Source organism: Chrysochloris asiatica, unplaced genomic scaffold (genome assembly GCF_000296735.1).
Source record: "Chrysochloris asiatica unplaced genomic scaffold, ChrAsi1.0 scaffold00004, whole genome shotgun sequence".
Classification (NCBI taxonomy): Eukaryota; Metazoa; Chordata; class Mammalia; order Afrosoricida; family Chrysochloridae; genus Chrysochloris; species Chrysochloris asiatica.
Window position 1 is genome coordinate 5,008,912 of NW_006408522.1, and position 21,597 is coordinate 5,030,508.

Consider the following 21,597-nt stretch of genomic DNA (forward strand, 5'->3'; position numbering starts at 1 on the left):
TTGCTTCTGCCACAAATTCCCCCAGCTGTGAGCCTTCCAACCTTCTAAGTATTCCTTTATATGTGGTTCAGAGTTCTGGGACCATCCCCTGAACCTGCTTGGTCAGGTATTCTGTGTTGTTGTTGGCAGAGCTCTGTACTACACGTCCACCCAATCCGCCATCTTGTTTGTTCTCCTGTTTCTCCTTGTTATGAGTGCCCCATCAGCAAATGAGGGTCCTGAAACCTTACTCCATTTGCATCATCGTCAGCTCTACTTTGAGGAGGCAGCTTTTCCTCATTTTTATTTTGCGTGCCTTCCAACCTGAGGGGCTCATCTTCCAGTACTATATTCAGGCACTATATCTGACTATGTTTCACTGCTATTCATTGGTTTCTCAGTCGCTAACCCTTCAGAAGTAGTCTTGCCTCTCCTTCCTAGTCTGGGTTAGCCTGGAAGCTTCACTGAAATTTGTTCACTATGGGTGACCCTGCTGGTATTTAAATGACCAGTGTCATAGCTTCCAGCATCATAGCAACCCACAAGCCACCACAGTACGACAAACTGACAGACAAGTAGTGGAGACCTATTAATACTACAAAATAAATGTCATTGATACTCTGAGAAAATCTTTTCTGAAACCCTCTTATGAAGATACTGTGACTAAAACGGGAATCTTAGCTACAGTGGAGAACTTGGGGGTGTGGGAAGGAAGTAATACTTCTTTTTATCAGTATGAATATTGCTGGCATTAAAACTGGTGAGATGAGACTAGGAGACTAGACAATAGTTTCCTCAGAAAAACTTTTCTTTCAGGCGTCCACCCAGTTTGAGTTACACCTCTGACTTTATTCCCTCCATTGTTAACATGTCTAACTCGTCTGCCACCTTCTGCAGTTTCATTTCCCATGTGTCTCCTTCCTAGAAAGGACACATCTTTGGCACCCATGCCATAGCTCTTATCTCCTTCTTCTGGATTTATCATTGCCTGAGTGATAGTGATGTTCTCTGATTCAAAGACAGGAGTGAGGAGGGTGGGACACAGGCACTGTGGCTGGCTGTCCTTCAGGCGTCATCACGGGAATGCTGATGAAGCAGTTCTTAAACCCAGTCTAATAGGACAGCAGCAGTCTTGGGAAGCTAGGTTGAGGGTGGAGGGGTATATTGCATCTTCTCAGTCGGGAGACCTGTGCTCACAGTTCCTGGTGAAGTCAGGGTTTCACTTGTGTACCATCTAGTGGTGGAGGCAAGAAGAAGGAATTCTTAATTCTTCATTGGTAGGCTCTTGAGATCCTCCCAGACTTCCAAACATCTGATTTGGTTGCCTTAGTTTAGCTAACCTGCTCATTGGCCATAGAATTGCATTAAATAATTTAGCCCTCTGCATCAAGGGGTGGACAATGCAGACCATTTCCCTTGCATCTTTGAGGACCCCTAGCCTTGGTTCTAGACAAAGATAAGGTTTCTGGATTCAGTGTTAGAGTAGGAAATAAATCTTATTTATTCTCTCCCCAGAATTGCCTGTTTGGGCCCTGTTGAGCCTGCAGTGTTGTGGTAATTAGGCAGAGGCACTTCAGATGGAGATGACCCAGTTATTTTCTTCGGCTTTCCTAGCAGATACTGCCCACTGCCTCCAATGTGCTCACTGTAAATGGTGGGCGGCCCTGTGGGTGGGTGCAGGGGGAAAATCCCACCCCTTCAGTAAGTAGAACCAGCTAGAGGTCAGCTGGAAGCTGCAAGCCCTCCCTGCACTGACTTGTAATGTTCCTTGTGCTCCAGGTGCTGCTGTTTCTTTAAGAGGAAAAGAAAGAAGACTGCTCAGCGCCACAAGTGACCAGTGCCTCCCAGGAGTCCTCAGGTCCTGGGGACTCTGACTTAATTGCACCTGCAGCTCCTGCCATTTCTCATTGGAAGGGACTCCTCTTTGGGGGAGGGTGGAGATCCAAACCAAAAAGAAGAAAACAGATACCCCAGAAGGAGCCAGTGTGAGCAGCCAGAACCCAGTGAGTCAGTAGCCATTCCCACCTGCCTGCGGCTCTGAGCAGGTCCCAGAGCTGCTGCTCCTCCACTGCTTGCCCTTGGGGCTACCTGGCTGACTCTCCTCCCATTGTTTACAGTGAAGGTGTCATTCACAAAAACTCAAGGACGACTAGTCTCTTCCCTCCCCTTAGTTTGCTCCTGGTGTTCTTGGCCACTCTCACCCCTCTCCAGCATAAAAGCGAGTGAACAAAAGCTTTGTCTGCCGAAGGAGCTTTGGAGGCTGGGGGTGCAGCCAAGAAGGTGGGAGGAAGATGGCAGCCCTGGGCTGGAGAGGAACCTTCTCCACCTACCAGGTATGTCCGGCAGTCTGGCTTCCTCTTGTGCCTGTGCAGCCTTCATCCCCAGCTGCTCACAGGGTACAGGTTCCTTCCTCCCTCCCTCCTGTTAAGTGACACTGTAGGACACAAGCTGTGAGAAATCTGCAGTCTGCTGTCCCCAAGCATTGGCGTTCTTAGCTTTCTTGACAAGTGAACTGTCCTCCAGATGGAAGAAGGACAGTGCAAATTGGTGTGAGCAAAGGAAAAAAAAAAACTGACTTTATTGCACTTTTAGTTTTTTTTTGGTTGTTTTTTAAAACAAAAAACATGACAGATGCATATTGTGTCTGGTTATATTGGGGTTTTACTTTTTCTGTCTTGAAGAGGATAGGGCCGCCTAAGCCATTCAGAGAGAATATGGGTCCAGAGGACATTCTCAGTGGAAAGATTTTGATCTGCAGTGCACAGAAGAAAAGAAGCCAAACTCTATGCCATTCAGAGCCCTTGCACTCAGGTGGGCAAGGAAACATATACTTGAATTTTCCTTCATCTTCTCAGCTGCCGAAGAATGTCCCTGCCAGAGCATCTTGACCTAATCAGCCTGCAGTTTAGAATACTTAGCCAAGCCAGACTGTGACTCGGAGATAGCTCATCCCAGAGAAGTAGATGCTTAACAACAAAGAAATCAAATCTCTGTTTCCTCCACTGCCAGGGACTTGTAACTGAATAGCCATGTGATTCTCTGATGACTTGTGGGATAAAATGATGACACAGCTATTACCACTAGAGGCAAAGAAGAAGGGGAACGTGAACCTGCCTTCCAACTGCCAGGGGAACCTCAGGGTGTGGTGTTAGAGGGCCAGGAAAAGAAAATTGGTGTGTACTGTCTTCCCCAGTAGCTAAGTTCCAGCACTTGGGCTGATCTGCCTTATCAGAAGCCAAGCCCATGAAGACCTTCTCCCAACAGGGCCATAGTGGTGAGATGTATCTAGAACATGTTCTCTCATACATTCCCCACCTCCTGCCATGGTGTTTTCACATGACATGCTACCAAGGAGGGTCTTGGTTCCTCACTCACTGCCTGAAAAATCAATACTGCTTAGAGCTGCTCTTTCCATGTTTGTTTTTCATTTGAGTTCAGTGGCTTACTCAGACAGTGACTTCTCATTCCATATGTGACAGAGATTTTTTACATTAAGACAGATTATTTACATTAGGAAAAGATGTTTTGTGTCTGAAAGAAGAAAGACAAATGAACATTCCTCTTTTTGCCCCTTTATTTCCACATTTCAGTGGAGCTAGAGAGGACTTACCCTGGAGGACCATGACTAGTGACTTAGTCTGGGAACACAGAAGCCATGCCTTCTAGCTTGATATGTCTGTCAGACTGGAGGGTGTGGAGATACTTTCTGGGAGTTGGAATTTCCTGACAAGCCCTTCTTACTTGGAACAGAGCAGCAACATTAGCATGGACCAGAGTTACTGCACTTCACCTGTTCCATTGGACCTTGTCTTGAGAATATCACTTCTCTAGCTTCAGACTTTCTCATTTGATGACTGTACTCTTTATTTAAAACAAGTACGAAAAAACAAAAAAACTTTATTCAGAATATAGAGTGGCAGGGAAACTTTGTGTCATGCCCCTTTCTCACAAGGACTTTGAATGCTGAACTTTGCTTCATTGCCATCAGCTAGTGCTAAGCGTCCATCACTGTAACCTCCATAGCTTCTCAGTTGGCATTTGGGCAACTCTTGAACTTCTTGTATAGAAACTTTAGCCTCCTCATCTCTGTGTAGAAAGAGCCTTGTGTCTCAAGAGAAGGAATGGGGGAACAGTGGTAAAGCCTGCAGTATCCTGGCACTCCATAGCCCACTAAGTGCCTCCTCCCACCTCCCCAAAAAACAAAGGCAGTGACCCGCTTGGCTATGGGGCAAGACCCCTTTGCAGCTACCAGAGGGCTTCCAAAAGTTCATGGGAAAATTCCATTGTGTTTTAATTCCATTTTTCCACAAACTTTTTGAAGCCGCCTCATATGTTTGTGGGAGGTTTGTTCATGTTTTTGTCTTGAAATGTAGTAAAGGCTAGCTCTTGAGTTGAATTAGAACAGTGGAGGAAGATCCTTCTCAATACACTGTTCTCAACTTCCACCCTACTCCCTACAAATATCTTAGAAGATACTTAGTTTTCTTAACAAAGGTGAAGAACCCCAGATCTCTTTAGAACACAGGGAATAGTGATCCTTCCAGGGCCCTTGGTATTCCAAAACAGTCTCAGATCCCTGGGAGATTCTGTTATGACCTTCCTTAAAACAAACACATACTGCAACTGAGTACCACAGAAGGGATGTGGCCATCAGCTCTTTCCCTGCCAGCTCCTCATCCCTCCACAGCCCCAATCTTACAGTTGCTTAGCAACATGCTTCACTGGGATCCTTGGGGTTGAGCATACCCTCTCCCCAAATCCACTTGTTCTGTAGTTTTTGAGCTTTCTCCATTTCGAAGCCATGATGCCTGAGGATCTTTTCTTTGATGCATTTGTTTCTCCTTAAAGCTAAGTCAGCAGCTGTTAATGAAGAAACCATCAGTACAAGACACCATTAGGAATTTGCCCACATGCTGCTGTTTCTGAGGCATTAATTGCACCCTGGTCCAGAGTATAACTCCTATCTGCAAGCCAAGCATGTAAGGAATTACTGGCTATACACCTTGGCACTCCCAAGAGACCTCACGCCAGAATGCTCCACAAGGTGGACATAACCCCCCAGTAGCCAGTGTGCATTCGTGACTGCCTTAACATTCTCTTGTTCTTTGGGGTCTGTCTGGGAGTAAGCAGTGTCTGGAAAGATGTGAGTTAGGTTGCCTGACCCTTCCTTTAAAGGTCCATTTACTTTGGAATGCTGAGGCTACAGGAGACAGCAGGGATGATGAGGTTCCCAGTAGAAGTGGTGACTTGTTCTCATTGAATTAATAGAAACAGCCCCTGCCCCTTAGCCAGATGAGGTGTCCATTGCATCTAAAGTAACTTCCAGCTTAGTTCAGTAGAAACATGCACTGCTAGTGTACATTTTCACGTATGATTCTCAGTAAACATTTTAAATGGCAGAAATAATGCAATGTTGGTAATGTTATGTCACAGTGGTTACTAAAAATCATAGCCTTAAAACATTTTTAAATGTAAAAAATGTTTCCCTTCCCAATAAACAAGCATGGCCTACATTTTTCAAAAAAAGTACTTCCATGGCAGCCTAGAAGGAAACTCCTGAAAAGAACTTGATCTTCTGATACATCTTTCCCTAGCCCAGTGCTTCCTGTGTCCCAGCCACCTTTAACATTTTCATATTTAACCCTGTTTTCTGTTCTCTGTGAGTTTCCCTGACAATACTTGTCTCCCCCATCAGAGCCAGGTTAGGATTAGAGCTTCAAGGGTGGGGAGCTTGCAGCCAACAAACATTACCTTTGCCAAGCCACTGCCACCATCTCCATCATTGCCCAAGGTGAACAGATAAGTCCCAGGAATCCCTTGGAAGCCAGGATAACCAGACATCCCACTGGGATTGGCCATGTAGGCAGTAGGCACTTGTCTCTGGTTTTCTTGCTTTTGCAGACTCTTCAGAGCTCCAGAAAAGTTCCATCTAGAGAGGCTGACCAGTGACTCCCAGTCTTCCCCATGGATTGGTAGAAATCAAATGACATTTCTTTGATTTTTTTTTTTTTTTTTTGGTGTGGGGAGTGGAGAAGGCTTGTTTTTCTGAATCTGAACTAGAAAAGGAAACCATGGCCCTTTTGAGGATTTGTAAAGTTTTGAGCAGTATTTTAGCCATAAGTAAGGATAGTGTAGTGGTTATGAATCGGGCTGCTAATCGCATGGTCAGCAGTTCGAAACTACCAGCCATTCCATGGCACATAACAACAACAACAAGGGATCTTGGAAGTCTGTTCAATGAAGCAGTCTAAATTTTTCCTTTTTCCTAACTCCCTTTGCTGGTGACTGAGTGCACAAGAATAGGTTTCTCCATTGTATTCAAAGTAGTAAGAAGGTTCCCAGGATACCAACAGTAGCAGTTGACACATTTCCTCAAAAAGCAACCAGGAAAGCCACTCCAGTATTTATAGATCAGCTTACAAAGGAAAAAAGTGACTATGTACTCCATGTATTTCTAGCTTAATTAGCAAACTTGATGTTGAAAAGAAACCTCATTCTGTGGACAGAATCTCTTTGGTTGTTTTCTTTCACTCCTCACCAACCATCTCTCTGGTGCCATCACCTTCAAGGTCTCTGAGCAGAAGGTTATAGTCATCCCAGGAACACGAGGACAGCCATCCTGACTGTCCCCAACCTTGAATTTTCAGTGTTCTTCTTCATGAGCTCCAGACCAAATTCCAGGCCAGCCCTTGCACCAAAAGCCTTTTTTAGGAGGCTTATCAATCTGTCAGGAATGTCTCAGGAAAGATGAGCCATTTCTTTGGGGGGGGTGGGGGTATTTACAGATGGGGTGTGTCTGATTGTGTGTGGAGGGGTGTATGTGTGAGCATGTGCACGCTTAGCTGTGTGCATTTCACTTCCATAAAGACTGACAGCCCCGGCTGTGGGGAACCATGTGTTCCTGAGTATTCTCAGAAGTAAACAAGTGACAAGTGAGCTTCTCAAATTAGTTTAAGTAGCAGCAAGCTGGCTCTGGGAATGAGCCTCGTTTATCAAGCCAAGAGAAGAGTAACAACAGAAAAGACGTAGATGAAACCAAAAATATTATAGCCCCCTGTGGAAAATAATGTTGATTCAGCAATTCCCATTGGATATATTACATGTCTAATTTATTATATTATTATTTTGTCTGTTCCTTTGCCCATTGTACTTTTTAAGAAGTGTTGGGATGTTGATTGCAATTTTTTTTAAAACGAGATAATGTATTAATCAGCTGTGGAGATCAGTTTTAATTGATGTGTGGATGTGTCTGATTATTGTTAAATGCCTTTTTTGTTTTTTTTACTTTTTGTTTTAGATATGTAATGTTTTCTTAAACCCTGGCACTGGTTGAAAAGTTCAGCTGTGAAAATGAAACTTGTAGTATTTTTTAACATGAATGTCAATTTCAAGTGTATTTGACATGGTTCCTCCAGGAGAAAGGTTTGTGTATCATTAGGAAAGACTCCTCCGCTGAGGAAGTAGCCTTCTTTGGAGAAAATGGAAAATGGGTCCCTGATATCTCAGAAAAGCCCATTTCCTAGGGCACCATGGAAAACACAAATGTGATCTTTAAGTATACTTCTTCCCCAGTTTGGGGAGGAAAAGACTCAGTTTGCACCCTTTTTGTATGTAAAATAAAATGTCTTACCTTTCTTGACTAGTTCTGCTTGCTTGTTTGCTTCCTTGGTTGGTTTGTTGGGTGTTCCAAGCTAGTTTGTTACTATGAATCTAGCCAGGATTAAATTTGATGCTATTCAGGCGCCTGTGAACAAAAAATCCTGGTTCTTTGGCTTCATTGGCCTTTCCTGTGAGTCACTTTAAGTATTTTAACATGAACACTCAGCATGATAGAACATGTATCCTATAGGGGAAGTCAGGACTTCTGCGGAACACTTTGAAATAGTCACCTTATAATTCTCTACTAGTGAGGAATATGTTTGCAGACAAAAGGGAAAACTATGAGGTGTAACAAATTCACAAGTGCATATTTGGCCACAAAACTGCCAATCTAGGCATGATTGGCCAGTTGGTTTTTTCTGTTGCTCTTCAGTTTTTTCACTGGAAGGCAAGAGCAGATGATCATGAGATGACAACGTCACATTGAGAACATTTTATCCTTCAAACTGAATTTTCCTTCTGTGTGTGTGTGGGCGCGTGCGCATGCACGTGTGCACACGTGTGTGTTGGGGTGTTGGGGGGAGTTGCTGCTTTTAGTGCCATGTTAGCATTAGCTCATGTGCTGCAGGCTACTTTGAAAACATGGTTTGGTAAACTTTTTTTGTCCTCAATGGCTGTACAATCGGCACTGGAGTGCTAACCATATGGTTAGTGTTTCAAATCCATCAGCTGCTTCTTGGAAACCCTATACAGGATCTGAGAACTTACTCTAAGGTACTTAACAACAACAATGGGCAGTGAGACAAAAAAAAAAAAAAAAAATCAATTCACTGCCATCAAGTTCATTCCAACTCATAGTGACCCTATAGAGGGTTTCCAAGACTGTAAATATCCTCATCTTTCTCCTGCGGACTGGCTGGTGAATTTGAACCAACAGCTTTGTGGTTAGCAGCCCAACACCTAACCCTTAGCACCACCAGTGCCCCTAGTGTGAGACCAGTGAATGGGAAGAGAGACTTGAAGGGAAAAAAAGTGGGGGTTTGGAAGATCATCTCATTGCACCAATTTTGCCTAGAAGAACTTCCAATGACGGAAGTACAAGGATTGGAAATAACAAATGACATTTGTGTTCAAATAAGTGGAGTGTCCGTGACCGATCCACTGCTCACCAGTGATTTCAGTGTAGGGATGGACAAGTTAGCTAGTACTGGTGGCCTTGCATAGCCTCACACTCAGCTCAGCACCTCATGTATGAAACCAAATTGAAATAGTGAAAATGGGCCATGCCTACATACTGAACTGTGCAGGCAAGGGATTTCTGTAATCTCTTAGAAGTCATTTTAAAAATGTTCAATGATGCCATCCGCCCAAACTGTGTGAATATAATTTTTATTCGCCTAGTTGTGTAAGTCACCCAGTAGAAAAGTACGTATGTGGTAGACACACGTGCGCACACACACACGTAGATCTGAAAGACGAGGGGATATTTCCAGAAACAGAAAAGTTTAGGTTCTGTCCTGCAGTTGTGTTGAGGGAGCTGTATACAAAATAAGTGCAACGGTCTCTTGTTCACACACCAAAAAATGTAGTCTATTTAAGAATACAAATAGGTACATTGAAGAAGCAGGGTATGCAATCAAGTGCATTGAGTTGTACCGTAGTAAGTACAGTAGGATTAGTAGAAGGGGGAGAAAAACTACAGTTAAAGTGACAAAACCCACAGGAAGTGGGTTTCGAAACAAGCTTGTAGGTCAAGTAGAAATGACTTACATAAAGTCATACTCTTTGGAAGCTACCATTTCAGCCATTTAAGCTGATTCTCGACTGGCCCAATACGGACAATGACAGTGTTTTCGCCCACAGATCAGGCCTACTGATTTTCTACTTAAAAGTAAATGCCTCCCATAGGCTTCCACTCCAGAACAGGACTGGCAGCTTTGCATGCTGGGATTTGTAGTCTCTTCAGAGACCCAATCACCGTACTCCTTTGGGGGTTGGGGAACCGCCTTTCTCTGATCCCCTTCCTATTGGTGGAAGTTTCAGAACTGGAAGCCCAATCAGGTAGCAATAACGTGGCAGCCACCCACGAGCCCGCGTCTCCGCAGGCTCAGACGGCGAGTCAGACCCCGCCCCCCGGAGGATCCTACTATCAGGCGTTGACCTAGAGGGGGGCAAACGGGGCCCGCCTTCTGCGAGGACACCGAGAGAAGCACCCGTCTCCCCCTACTCTCCGCTCTGTGTCGGTTCCCGGGTCTGAGCCACCGCATCTCCACCTTCTTCCGGCCCTTGGGTGCCTGGGCCGTGGTCCCTTGTTCCGGTGGATGCTGCGTCTTTCGGAGCGGAACATGAAGCTGCTTTTCGCCGCCGCCCTCATCGTGGGCTCCGTCTTCTTCCTGCTGATGCCAGGGCCGTCCGTGGCCGATGAGAAGAAGAAGGGACCCAAAGTCACCGTCAAGGTCCGGACTCCCCTCTCCCCACTTACCTGGGGAGGCCCTTGAGGATCCGCCCTCCACCACTTGAGGTCCGGCCCTGGCTCCAAAGCACTTAGGGTCCGGAACTCGAGCTTAGGCAGCCTTGGCCTTGGCTCAGCCCCTCCCTACACTCTCGGCCTTGGCCTCGTGGCGCCTGGGCAGTCCCTGGGCATTCAGACCCCTGGCCCCTCCTGTGACTCTGGGAGCTGCATTCGGAATGCTCAGCTGGAACCGGGACTACCTGGCTCAGAACCATCTTTTGGGGGAAATGGTGAAACAGCATAGCTTCAGATTGTTTGGAGCTTGGGTTTTGCTCCTCAGAATTTATGTTAATTTCTAGACTCAAAAGATTGCTGCTTTTTAGCTTAAGGAGAGTCCCAACACACCTATTAGGTGTGGAGAAGGGTATATGGAACTTTTCATTGGTTGCTAAGAATTTTGGCTCCATCGAAAGCATTCAGCTCTTCTAAAGCAAGGCATAAGCTTATGTATTCTATTCCATCCCTATGTAGCTTCAGTCAAGGACCCTTCAAGGGGGCTAAGTCTGAAATGACCTTTTTTTCCTCAGGTGTACTTTGACTTACGAATTGGAGATGAAGATGTTGGCCGGGTGGTCATCGGTCTCTTTGGAAAGACCGTTCCAAAAACAGTGGATAATTTCGTGGCCTTAGCCACAGGAGAGGTAAGGCTAATGCAGAGGCAGTCATTTCCAACAAAATGAAGTGGACAAATAGCACTGACAACCAACTGGATTGTGTAGATAGAGTAGCCCATCTATACTAGTAAACCCCCACCCCACCCTGGCTCCGACTCAGAACCAACTTGCTGTTGACATATGGCCTCAGTATTGTCAAATCTTCTGAGTTTTATTTAACTGCATCCAGAACTCTAGATTTTGTTTTTTGAGGAACTTTTTACATCTTAAAGACACTGCAGTGACCAAATCTGTGGAAAATCATTTGTGGCCTTGGCCCCTCCGAGTGTTCTCCGAAGAGTAAGGAACCCAGAGATTCCCAGATTTCAAGGAAACTAGAGTCCCCCACTTAAGAAAATTGTATCTAACCTTTCCACTGGGCCAGCAGGTAACGTTTTTCTGTCTTCTTCCATCTTCCTTGCTTAGGATTGGGAGAAATGAGAGGCTGAAGGAGGCAATACTATGTGATAAAGTATAGTATAAAGTTGGAGATGTTATAGGTCAGAGGAATGTGAGTCTCAGCCTTTTCCTGGGTCTGTGTGCTCCATGCATGGTGAATAAGGATCTGGCCTGCAGGGGTGTCTATGTGGGGGTAGTAGCTGTGTGGACTGGGTTTTTGCTAGGACTGTTTGATGTCTGCCTTGTGTCTTATGCCAAGTCTTCATCCCGTCTTTTTTTCTAGAAAGGGTTTGGCTACAAGGACAGCAAATTCCATCGTGTGATCAAGGACTTCATGATCCAGGGCGGAGATTTCACCCGGGGAGATGGCACTGGAGGTAACCTCAGTTCCTCAGGGTGGAGGAATCTGTCAGTACAGCCTCCAGGGTGGGAAGTAGATAAGGCATCTCCTTTGCCTACCTCTAAACAGACCTGTTCCTTGTACCCTTCTGTGTAGGAACCCAGTATAAATAAGAGGGAATGGTGGGGTCAGATTGTCAGAGGGTCTCGCCCAGATGGCTCACCCTGCTGTTCCAGGCCTATAGCCTGGTGACTTTTCTCTTGCTGCCCCTTGTGGAAGGGGGAGGAGCAAAGGGAAGACACATGTGTACTTGATTCTCCATTGGCTACTCAAAGTCTGTGTGGACTACTTTGGAAACACCAGCTGGGGTGATAGACATTTCCTTGGCACTCTCCCATCAGACACTACTACTCTGTGCACATAGGACGTACAGATAACATGGTGCTGTGCTAACCTACAGGTTTCACTGTACTTGGGTTCGCAGCTGGCTGTTCCTCAAGACCATTGGTGCAATTAGAGGACTGGTCACTCTATCAGTGAATTGATTTTGAGCCAGGCTGTGGTGGGTGCTGAGGACACAGATCCGTGTGGCAGCAGCTCCCTGTCACTTCCAACCTACGAAAACTCACAAATGAGCCACACACCAAATAGATTTTAGGACACGGCCTCTGTCCTCCACTTGTTTATCGTGTAGGTGGGAGGAGCTTGTGGGGCGGGGACTTGGAAGCGACATAAAGCACAAGTTTTAAGTAGCAAGTAAAGGCAGCAGTGACAGAGATGGCGTAAAGCAGACAAAGAGCTTGTACTCTCGAGTCAGACAGTCCTGGGTGTGATCCAATGTCTGCCACCTTTTTGCTTTGTGTTTTGTTTTGTTTTTTAACTTTTTGTTGTGGATTGGCTGAAACTTTACAGAGTGGATTATTTTTCCATTCAATAATTCATACATATTTCATTGATTGCAATCCCCACAATGTAACATCATTCACCATGCTTTCTCCGTTTCCTGTTTCCATTCCTCCTCCTTTCCTAACCCCTTCTCTTGAACTTTGTCGTGGGGCAAATGCTGCCCTTTTGATCTCAAATGGTTGATTGTACCTTCCTAATGATCTTGTTCACCTTGTAGACCTGTTTATTGTTTGATTTATAGATGACAATAGAATAAAGTAGAATGGAGAAAATTGTGGAACAAAACTCAGAATCATAAAAAAAGATCAGGCTTACTATTGTATAGAGACTATAAAGAGATTTAGTTACCTGAAGGTTAACTAAGAGTCAGTCATAGTCTCAGGGGTTTCTGACCTCATTCCGACCAGTAAGCCTGCTCTATTTTATGATTTTGAATCTTGTTACACAGTTTTTTCTACTCTGTTCTATTGTGATCCTTATCAGGGTGGTTGGAAGTGGTTGGAATCGGGCACTATACCAAACTTCTGGTCTCAGAGTCTTGAAGGCTGAGGTTTGCCTATAGCATTGGACTAAATGTTTCCATGAGTCTTGGATTTTCTTCACTGTTCTTTGTTCTGGCAACCTCCTTCATTTGTGACTGCAGTTACGTGGTTGCAGCCCCCCGATTTCCCTTCTTTAAACTAAGTGTGCTAAGAGTTGTGGGTACTTGATTGAGATCTTGCATGTAAGGCCTGGTACATGGTAAGTGGGTGCTTAGGAACTGGCTGTGTGGACGAGCTCGCCGCAAAGGAGTCACTCGTGTCAAGTTGATCTGGAAGTGGCCTTGAGAATGTGAGGAAGGATTTGAGCTGGTTCCTGAATGGACAAAGAAGAGGCAGGGTGAAGGTGGGAGCCCCCTCTGTTCTAGAACAGGAACTAGGATAAAACTGGGTTGGGGCCAGACCAGGGAAGCTGAGCTTTGACCTGTAAGGAGGGAGGAGCCACTGGAAACTTGAGTGGAAGGATGGCCCCATTGCAGATGTGTTTGAAGGAAAATACTGTGGAGGCAGGAGCAAAGAGACTGGCTTGGGGGGTGGGTTAGGGTAGCTGTCCTGGGTAGGGTGATGTGGGCCTGCATCCCAAGGAGAGTATAGCCTATGAGATAAGAGCAGAGATTTGAGAGCCAGACCATCTTAGCTCCTGCCTCCTGGGTTTTTATGTATGTAAAATTTGTGGGCAGTCTTTGACACACACTGCTAAAGCCCTAAGCGTTAGCTGTATTGCAATGGAAAAGCAAGAATGAGTCCGTGGTGGAGGCAGGGCCAATGTCAGGGAGTGTACAGAAGGCACGTTGTCAAAAGAATTAACAAGTCTGCAGGGAAAGGTGAAAAAACTATCCATTTGCCTGGGTATAGATTTGGGAACTTTCTAGATAGGAGTGTTAATTGAAATCCTGTTCTTGGTGGAGATTTGCCAAGAGCATTTTTAAATGTGGAAGACTTTTAGCCAGCATCCCAACCAGGAGTTATTTGAAGATGGTAACTCTTGTCTCCCTGGTGTGGGAGGGCAGGGTATGAGATGCCCCTCACCCAACCCCACCAGTCCGAGTCTGGCCTCACGTCCTGAAGCTGATTGGACAATGTGGAGGGTCTCAGAAGTAATAAGAGCTGTTAGATGTAACTCAGATCCGTTTCTCTACAGCTCTTCAGATTTTAATTAGTAATTCTTGGCTTTCCATCTTCCCATCTGCTATAAAATCAGCCCATTCACATCTTCCTGGTTAGCATTAGCCTACTAGTTCTCCTACCTGGCTCCATTCTGTGGCACCACAGGATGAAAATAGGTGTATTGATGGGGAGGCTGAGGCAAGTGGTCAAGCCCTTGGCTACTAACCAAAAAGGTCAGTGGTTAGAGGCTACCAGCCACTCTGTGAGAAAAAGATGTTAGTCTACTTCCCTAAAAATAGTCTTGGAAATCATCTGGAGCAGTTCCACTCTGTCATACAGGATCAGTGTATGTTGGAATCAACTCAAGGTAAGTGGGTTTGGTTTTGAGAGAAAAAAGTGCTTCCATATGCAAGTAAGTTTGAGATGTGTAGGATAACCCAAAATGTAAAGGACTTCCTGATATTGCTGGGTTTCTTAGGGCCTTTAATATCCTTCTACCCAGTCACTCGCCAAGAGGTGACCAGTAAGTCGCCCTGTAGACCTTTTGGGCCAGGGAACCCTCAATTGATCAGTCCTCATTTCTCCTGAAGCCAGTTTTGGTATTTATAATTGGGGTGTCTGAAACAGCTTGAAGAGATGTGTTCTCTGTGTGAACAGACACATTATGCATTCGTAGACACCTTTTTCTGTTCAGAGAGGCTTTCAACTCCCTAGAATCCACCCGGTAGACCTTCTCCTCCTCTGCCTTCACCTCCAATGAGAACTTCAAGCTAAACACTCTGACGCAGCTGAGTGAGCATGGCCAACGCAGTGCTTGTCCTACCACACCCTCAGAGCAGCATGAATGACTAGAAAATTGATGACATGGATAAGACCGTTTGTCTTCAGTGGGCTTAAGGGACCACACTGGTGAGGGGAAGAATATCAAGAAGAGATATCAGGACGTTTCATATGATTTAATAGTATACTTTAAATTGTCTTAGTTACCTATTCTGCTATAATAGAAGTACTTCACAAGTGGACGCTTCAACCAACAAATGTATTTTCCCACAGTTGAGGAAAGTAGAAGTGTGAATTCAGAGCACTGGTTCTCAGGGGATGTCTCTCTCACTTTCTTGGTGATCATCCCATGGCCTGTCATCTGTCTTCCCCCCGTATTTAAATGCTGCTCTCAATGTCTCCTGTCACCTGGGCGTTTCACTCAACCATTTGGTCTCACTCAGTAAGTAGTTAGGCTTTCAGGCCAGAGTACGAGAAGGGGACAGGTTTACTTTACGCTACCTGACCTGGCACAGAAGATAGGTTGAGCCTCTTGAATTTGCACCCTCAAGATCTGCCTGGTTTGGGCCAAAGGCAGTTCCCTTTCCCACAACCTCTGGCTGTGCATCTCTTCCCAGGAAAGAGCATCTATGGTGAACGTTTCCCCGATGAGAACTTCAAGCTGAAGCACTATGGACCCGGTTGGGTGAGCATGGCCAACGCAGGCAAAGACACCAATGGCTCCCAATTCTTCATCACTACAGTCAAGACTTCCTGGCTAGATGGCAAGCATGTGGTGTTTGGCAAAGTTCTCGAAGGCATGGTATGTTCTGGAGGCTGAGGCTGAACCCAGGCAGACTTTACTTACCAGGGCTCCAACACACCTGGGGCAGGGGTTGCTCCAGATCATCCCTTTCCCAGAAGAAGCAAATCCACAGACGCAGACCAGTCCTCATGTTTATTAAACAAGCTGCATCTTGGTGTGCCCCCTCCCCGCCCCACCCCCACCCCCACCCCCCCGCAAAAAAAATCCTAAACCCTTCTGGGCCTAGCCCGGAGGCCTTGCTGAGGATGTACAAGGGCAGGAGTGTCCCTTTGTTCACTTAGACTAGACGTTGATATGTTTCTGTCCCCCCACCCCCATACATGTGCACACACAACACACACACACACACGCAAACCTTCCCCTGACATGCACACCTTCCCAAGTGTCACAGGGTATAGATGAACACCGTTCCTTTGAAAGCCACCCTCCTCTCACCTTTGACCCAACCTTGGTTCTGTCCCTCAAAGGAACAAAACTGCTGCTTCCCCTTGTCCCAGCCCTGGGCTGGCACTCTGAGTTCATTAGAATTTTGGTACCTCAAGGTTTGTTCGTGAACCATAACTGGGCCTTAGCTCACTTGTATGGTCACCCTGACCCACCCTGCTCTCCTTCTTTCTCTTTTCTCAGGATGTAGTCCGGAAGGTGGAGAGCACCAAGACAGACGGTCGGGACAAACCCCTGAAGGATGTAACAATTGCAGACTGTGGCAAGATTGAGGTGGAGAAGCCCTTTGCCATTGCTAAGGAGTAGGACCCCAAGGACCTTTTCCTATTGAGTGACCTTCTGTGTGGCACTGCTGCCCTCTCGGGTGACAGTTGCCCACCACAGGGCTCCACACTACACTAGCCCTGGTGCTTACATCTGACAGCGGACCCATGCCCCCACATTCCATAAGCCCAGTTTTGTAACAAACATCTACCAACACCGACCAATAAAAAAGTTATTTTTTTTTGTATAAACTGCTTATGGCTGGCTTCTTGGGCCTGCAGCACCTCCCCCAACTGGACATCCCAGCATGTCCGGGGTTCTCCTATGGTAGTAGTGGATGCCAGTCCTTTTCTTAAGATTCTTGCTACCCACAAACCATTGCTTCTAAACTTGGCCAGCTACTGTGCCTCAACTGTTTTTGCTGTTTGCTTTCTTTGTGTTTTAAAATTCTGGTCTAGGTTAAGAAATACCTTCTCTACCGCTCATAGCTGACTTCTAAATTGACTTCTCCCTTTTACTCCCTGTCTTCCTGGCCCTGGGCTCTAAGTGCAGGCTGAGCCATGAGTGGCTAAGATCTGGGTCCCAAGCCAAGGGACAACCCAGCTCTGCCCCTTTGTGGAGTTCTTGGAATTAAGGTCCAAGACTGTCCTGACAGGGCCCACAGGCGCTGAGTGATCAGGGCGTCGGTGACAGAGGAGCAGGACAACAGGCAGCCTCTGGCTGGGCTTTGATGGGGCTGATGCTAAAGCCATAGAGGCCCTGGAGCACGCCGTTCACCACCATGTTTGGCAGAGGCTCTGTGGAATGGAAGGAAAACGGGGTGAGCGTACAGGGGAAACGGCGCCTGGCCCCTCGAGCTCCTCCAGCAGGGCACAGCTGGCCACCCCAAGTGAGGCTTTCCCTGGTCACATCAACTTAGTAAGGTCAAGCTACTGAGGACTGCGGGGCCAGGCTGATTTCCACCAGGGTCCATCCCTGGATGGAGGAGAACACACACAGCAGCTCTAAGGGGCACAGGAGTAACAGGTATGGCCCCAAAGGGAGCCAGGAGGAAGAAGAAGCTGTCTCAGGGAGGTCCTGGGAACTGAGGAATGGCAAATGTTCTCAGAATATTCCACCCTGGCTCCTGGGCCCAGAATACAGGTGCAAATCAAGCACCTCCTCACCTTGGGAGGGGGTACACGTGTAGGGATCCACGTGGAAGCTGATGACAGGCCGGTGGTGAAGTTGGGAGCTAAGAGAAGAGAGGATCATGAACCACTGCGCAGGGGCTGGAAGGGATACTAGAGACATTACTAGGGACCCACAAAGGGAAAGCTGAGTGGGAAGTGAGCTCAGGCACCAACAGGAAAACTTGTATGGTAAGGACAGAGGCAGCAGGGGCATTCCCCGCATGTGGCCACCAGGAGGCAGCAGGAGCTCAGCATGGTGGGACTTTTTGACTTGCCTGCAGTTGCTGGGCAGGAACTCCCCCAGGGTGCTGAAAGAGACAAGTCAATAAGCTTGCTGGGGAAGCCCAGGGGAGTATGAGCAGGGGTGGAGACAAAGCCCAGAACCTCACCTCCCAGGGGACCACTGCTTCTGTTTGTGACAAGCCCAGTTCCGCAGGTGGGTGGGTAACTAAAATCGCTCAGAAAACAACCCCACCATTAAGGGTTCAAGATAGCTGATAATTACAACAACAGTCATAAGAACTAGAAAATCTGTGTGTGGATATGTGTATGTGTATCGAGAAGCATAGGTGTATTGGTAGGGTGACCAAAACCCACTGCCATGGTGACCCTAGAAGGGTAGAACTCCTTAGGATTTCTGAGACTGAACGCTTACAACCTCATATTTCTCCTGCACACACAAAAGAAGGCTTTAAAAAGTACGTGGAAAAAAAGGAATTTAAACATAATAGTTTTTCCACTAGCTTTTTGAAGCCCTCTCATATAAAACTTCCTAGACATATAAACAGTTTGTGTGATTGCTTTCCTGAGTTAAAAGACCTGGACCCTAGTCTTATGGGACAACTTAACTGACATAACATAATCCATAATGTTCTGCATCCTAGTTTGGTGACTAGTAACTGGGGTCTTAAAAGCTTTTAAGCAGCCATCTCATCTGGAACAAAAGAGAATGAAGGAACTCAAAGACTCAAAGAAGAAACTAGTCTTCAGGACTGAGAGCCCACACAAGCCACACGTCCTCTTCTAACCTGAGACTAGAACTAGATGGCACCACCGTATTAATTTTACCAGGGACACAATTGTTGTTTAGAACCGTTGAGTCGGTTCAGACCCTTAGCAACCCAGTATAAGGCTTCCAAGGAGCAGCTGGTGAGCTTGAACAGCCAATGTTGCAGTACAAACCAACTTTGCAGTCCAGCACATTAGCCTACAGTGCCAAAGAAGGTTCCACATTGAATGGGAGAAAAATGTACAGCAAATTCCAAATTTCTAAAAAAAAGGCCCGATCTAATGAACTGATGATTCAGGCTAGAGACTATCACCCTAAGATACCTTTTGAACTTGGCACTGAAGGTAGTCTTGGAGGTCACCTTTCAGCAGAATAATAAACGATCACCCGTGAGTACTGTTTTTCCTTTAACAATCAACTATATGAGACACAATGGTCACATTTACCCAAAAGCAAAGATGAGAAGGCAGAGAGGAAAGGAAGCTAATTCAATCAAAACAAGAACAAATAATGAGAACATACTGTGAAAATTATTAACTAATGTCACTGAAAAACAATGTATATAACAATTATTAAATGAGAACCTAGTTTGCTGTGCAAAATCTTCACCTAAGATACAATAAAATATTAAAAACAACTGGTGATGTTGGCAAACCTCAAAAGGAAGACCCAGGCTAGAACCTGGCAAGTTTGAGAAATAAAAGTTGAGCTTGGCTCCCAAACTTTTCCTAACCTGCTTGCTCTCAAGAGATCCTGTCCCCACAACACTGTCCCCTCTCCCTTACTAAGTCTAAGCCACTGAAGGTGCTCACCACCAGCTGTTGGCCTTGGGGTCTGTGGGGAAGTGCCGAAGTCTTAGGAATTCTAGGAGTTCCTTGGGCACATCCTGGTTCAGGTATAGGACACCCTAGAGAGGATAGAGGAAGCCTGTAATTAGACCCAGACTGTTAATTTGCATAGCCAGATGCAAAATGAAAATGTGGGGCCCTTTATTTTAAAATGATTAGGAATTTCAAGTCGTGAGAGCAGACAATTAAACCAAGCTCAAGCTTGGAGCCCTTCTGAACAGCAACCTACATCCCCACCACCAGGGCAGCATATGACCCCACCCTGGAAGATAAGGGAACTAACTTTCATTGAGCTGGTTCCATCTGCCTCTTGGCGACTTCTTCAGTCCTTTCAAACAGGCCAGCAAGAGATGAACCCATTATTGTTCAGAAAAATTGGGCCTTGGAGTAGTGAATAACATACCCAAGATAAGGGTCCCTCCCTTTCTTTCTGGGCCACACCTCTGATCCAGTAGACTAGGGGCATTCAGTGCTCCAAAGTATGGGCTTACCCAATATGCAAGGTAAACTAATCTGTAGTGAACACTTTGGCATCTTTTCCACCACGTGAACCTGGATGTAGGTGCAGGCATACCTGGATGTAGGCCTCCAGGCCCTGCCGGCGCTGTTCCAGGCCTCTGGTCCTCCAGTTAGGCAGGCGTTTCGAGGGGAAGTCGGGCACTTTGTATAGTTTCTTGATCTGCCAGAGGTAGTGCAGGGCGGTTACAGCTCTCTGGGGCTGAGCCCTCAAACTCATTCCATTCAATCCCAGATTTGTCCCTACTCTTTCCCACCCCACTTAGGAGCTCTAGCTTGGTATACACCCAGGTAAGGGCGGCAGGGAGGGGGGACCGAAGCACAAAGTTCCCTAGACACCCGAGGGCCGGCTGGCCGCGCGGGGCATGGCCAGTGCGGGCTGGGACCTGTCTCTCCATGCCATCCCGATGACGGCCTCGCAGCCAGGATCAGGGAATGAGACCAGGAAATCAGTGGCACTGCTTCCCAGGGATTGGGCAGGCACTGGCAGGGCCGGGGTGGCTGTGTCGTCGGCGTCGCCTCACCCGCTTGTGCAGAGCGTGGAACTCACTGTAGCGCCTCGGAACGGTGTGTCTGCGTCCGCGGCACAGCACCTCCACTCGGAACACCTGGCGAGGGCGCGCGCGTGAGGTCCAGCCGGGGGTCGGCAGGATCCGCGCCTGGCCACGCGCCCGCTCTCCCAAGACACAAAGCGGCCGTGGAGCGCCGCCACTCTCAGGGGACCCTCTCACACCCCCACACACCTGGGAGAGGGGATTGGCGGACCTACCCCTCTGAGCGGTTCCTCAAGTGCCCGGGCTGGCAAACCTAAGTGTCCCCGAAACCTTGAATGAAGTGTCCCACGACAGCCTGATCTACGGCGCTCGACGCGCCCCCAAGCCGGGGCGCAGGGTCCCCAAGGCGCTCAGCGCGGAGAAATCCCGCTGCAGGTCCCCGCGCCCCTCTCGTCCCAGTGCTCCGCTCACCATGTGGCCTTTCTCTGGGTTCTGTCTGGATCCCTCGGGCTCGGGCCCCACAGACGGGATGTGAATTTCCAGCATCGTCGCGGGGACCAGCTTCTCTAGCTAAGCTGGGAGACCAAACATACAGCGCTCGGACCGCGGAGCCCGGAGCGCAGAACCCGCCCCTGAGCCAGCAGGCCCCGCCCCGGGCGTTCCCGGCTCACCGGCTCCTGTCCCTTGAAGATTAAGCAGGACGCCGGGTGGGTACTGCGAGCGTAGCGCCGCTCTCTGAGTCTAGCGGAACCACAGCGCTCGTGGGGATCCTTCCGCGAAGAGTCAAACATTTACTAAGCGCCCATTTATTGCTAGGCACGCAGGGGAGTCAAAATTTTCACCTATTTTTTGCTGAGCGCCTAGTAAAGATTTGGGCTTGTATTCTTCAGAGATGGACGGTGACGGGACCCAGCCCTTGGTGCCTACCCTGGGGCCAAGCAAGGAAGGGTCTCAGATCTTTCCTTGGGGCGGGCCGTACTATTATCCCTTCTGTCCACCCTGGGTGAGGCACGGAAAACTTCATGAGAGGGGACCCTGGCCTGAAGATCCCAGCTGAGGCCACGCCTGGGAATGCTAGGACCCAATCCAGCATTGATTATTCCCCTCCCATCACCCACAGATCCACCTTCTATCCATTCATGCATCACTCACCGGTGAACCTACTCCAGGTCCAGCGGGCAGAAGAGAGGCGGTTTGGAGACTCAGATTCTAGTTTAGGGGTCAAACAGCC

At 47.3% G+C, this 21,597-nt stretch overlaps 3 protein-coding genes across 4 annotated transcripts in view; 2 read left to right on the forward strand and 1 right to left on the reverse strand.

Annotated features, from left to right (window-relative positions):
• The window catches only part of CSNK1G1 (casein kinase 1, gamma 1), a 167,573-nt gene extending 159,956 nt beyond the window's left edge, over nt 1-7,617 (forward strand). The window contains exon 11 of one of the 2 annotated variants that reach the window (XM_006831543.1): nt 1,759-3,255. In XM_006831543.1, the coding sequence (XP_006831606.1) occupies nt 1,759-1,813 (55 nt within the window). In that variant the 3' untranslated portion in view covers nt 1,814-3,255. Of the gene's footprint in view, nt 1-1,758; nt 3,256-7,276 lie in introns of those variants that run through there. The other variant, XM_006831544.1, reaches the window with a different exon arrangement.
• Nucleotides 7,618-9,759: 2,142 nt separating this feature from the next.
• PPIB (peptidylprolyl isomerase B (cyclophilin B)) lies at nt 9,760-16,558 on the forward strand. Its single transcript, XM_006831545.1, has 5 exons — nt 9,760-10,034; nt 10,618-10,731; nt 11,426-11,519; nt 15,432-15,616; nt 16,247-16,558. Exons 1-5 carry the CDS (start codon nt 9,900-9,902, stop codon nt 16,367-16,369), a joined length of 651 nt encoding a protein of 216 aa, XP_006831608.1. The 5' UTR covers nt 9,760-9,899; the 3' UTR covers nt 16,370-16,558.
• A 444-nt stretch (nt 16,559-17,002) lies between these two features.
• Nucleotides 17,003-20,912, reverse strand: SNX22 (sorting nexin 22). Its single transcript, XM_006831546.1, has 7 exons — nt 20,838-20,912; nt 20,397-20,480; nt 19,931-20,035; nt 19,321-19,415; nt 17,775-17,807; nt 17,494-17,561; nt 17,003-17,124 (listed from the first exon to the last, which is right to left on the reverse strand). Exons 1-7 carry the CDS (start codon nt 20,910-20,912, stop codon nt 17,003-17,005), a joined length of 582 nt encoding a protein of 193 aa, XP_006831609.1.
• Between the last annotated feature and the right edge of the window lie 685 nt (nt 20,913-21,597).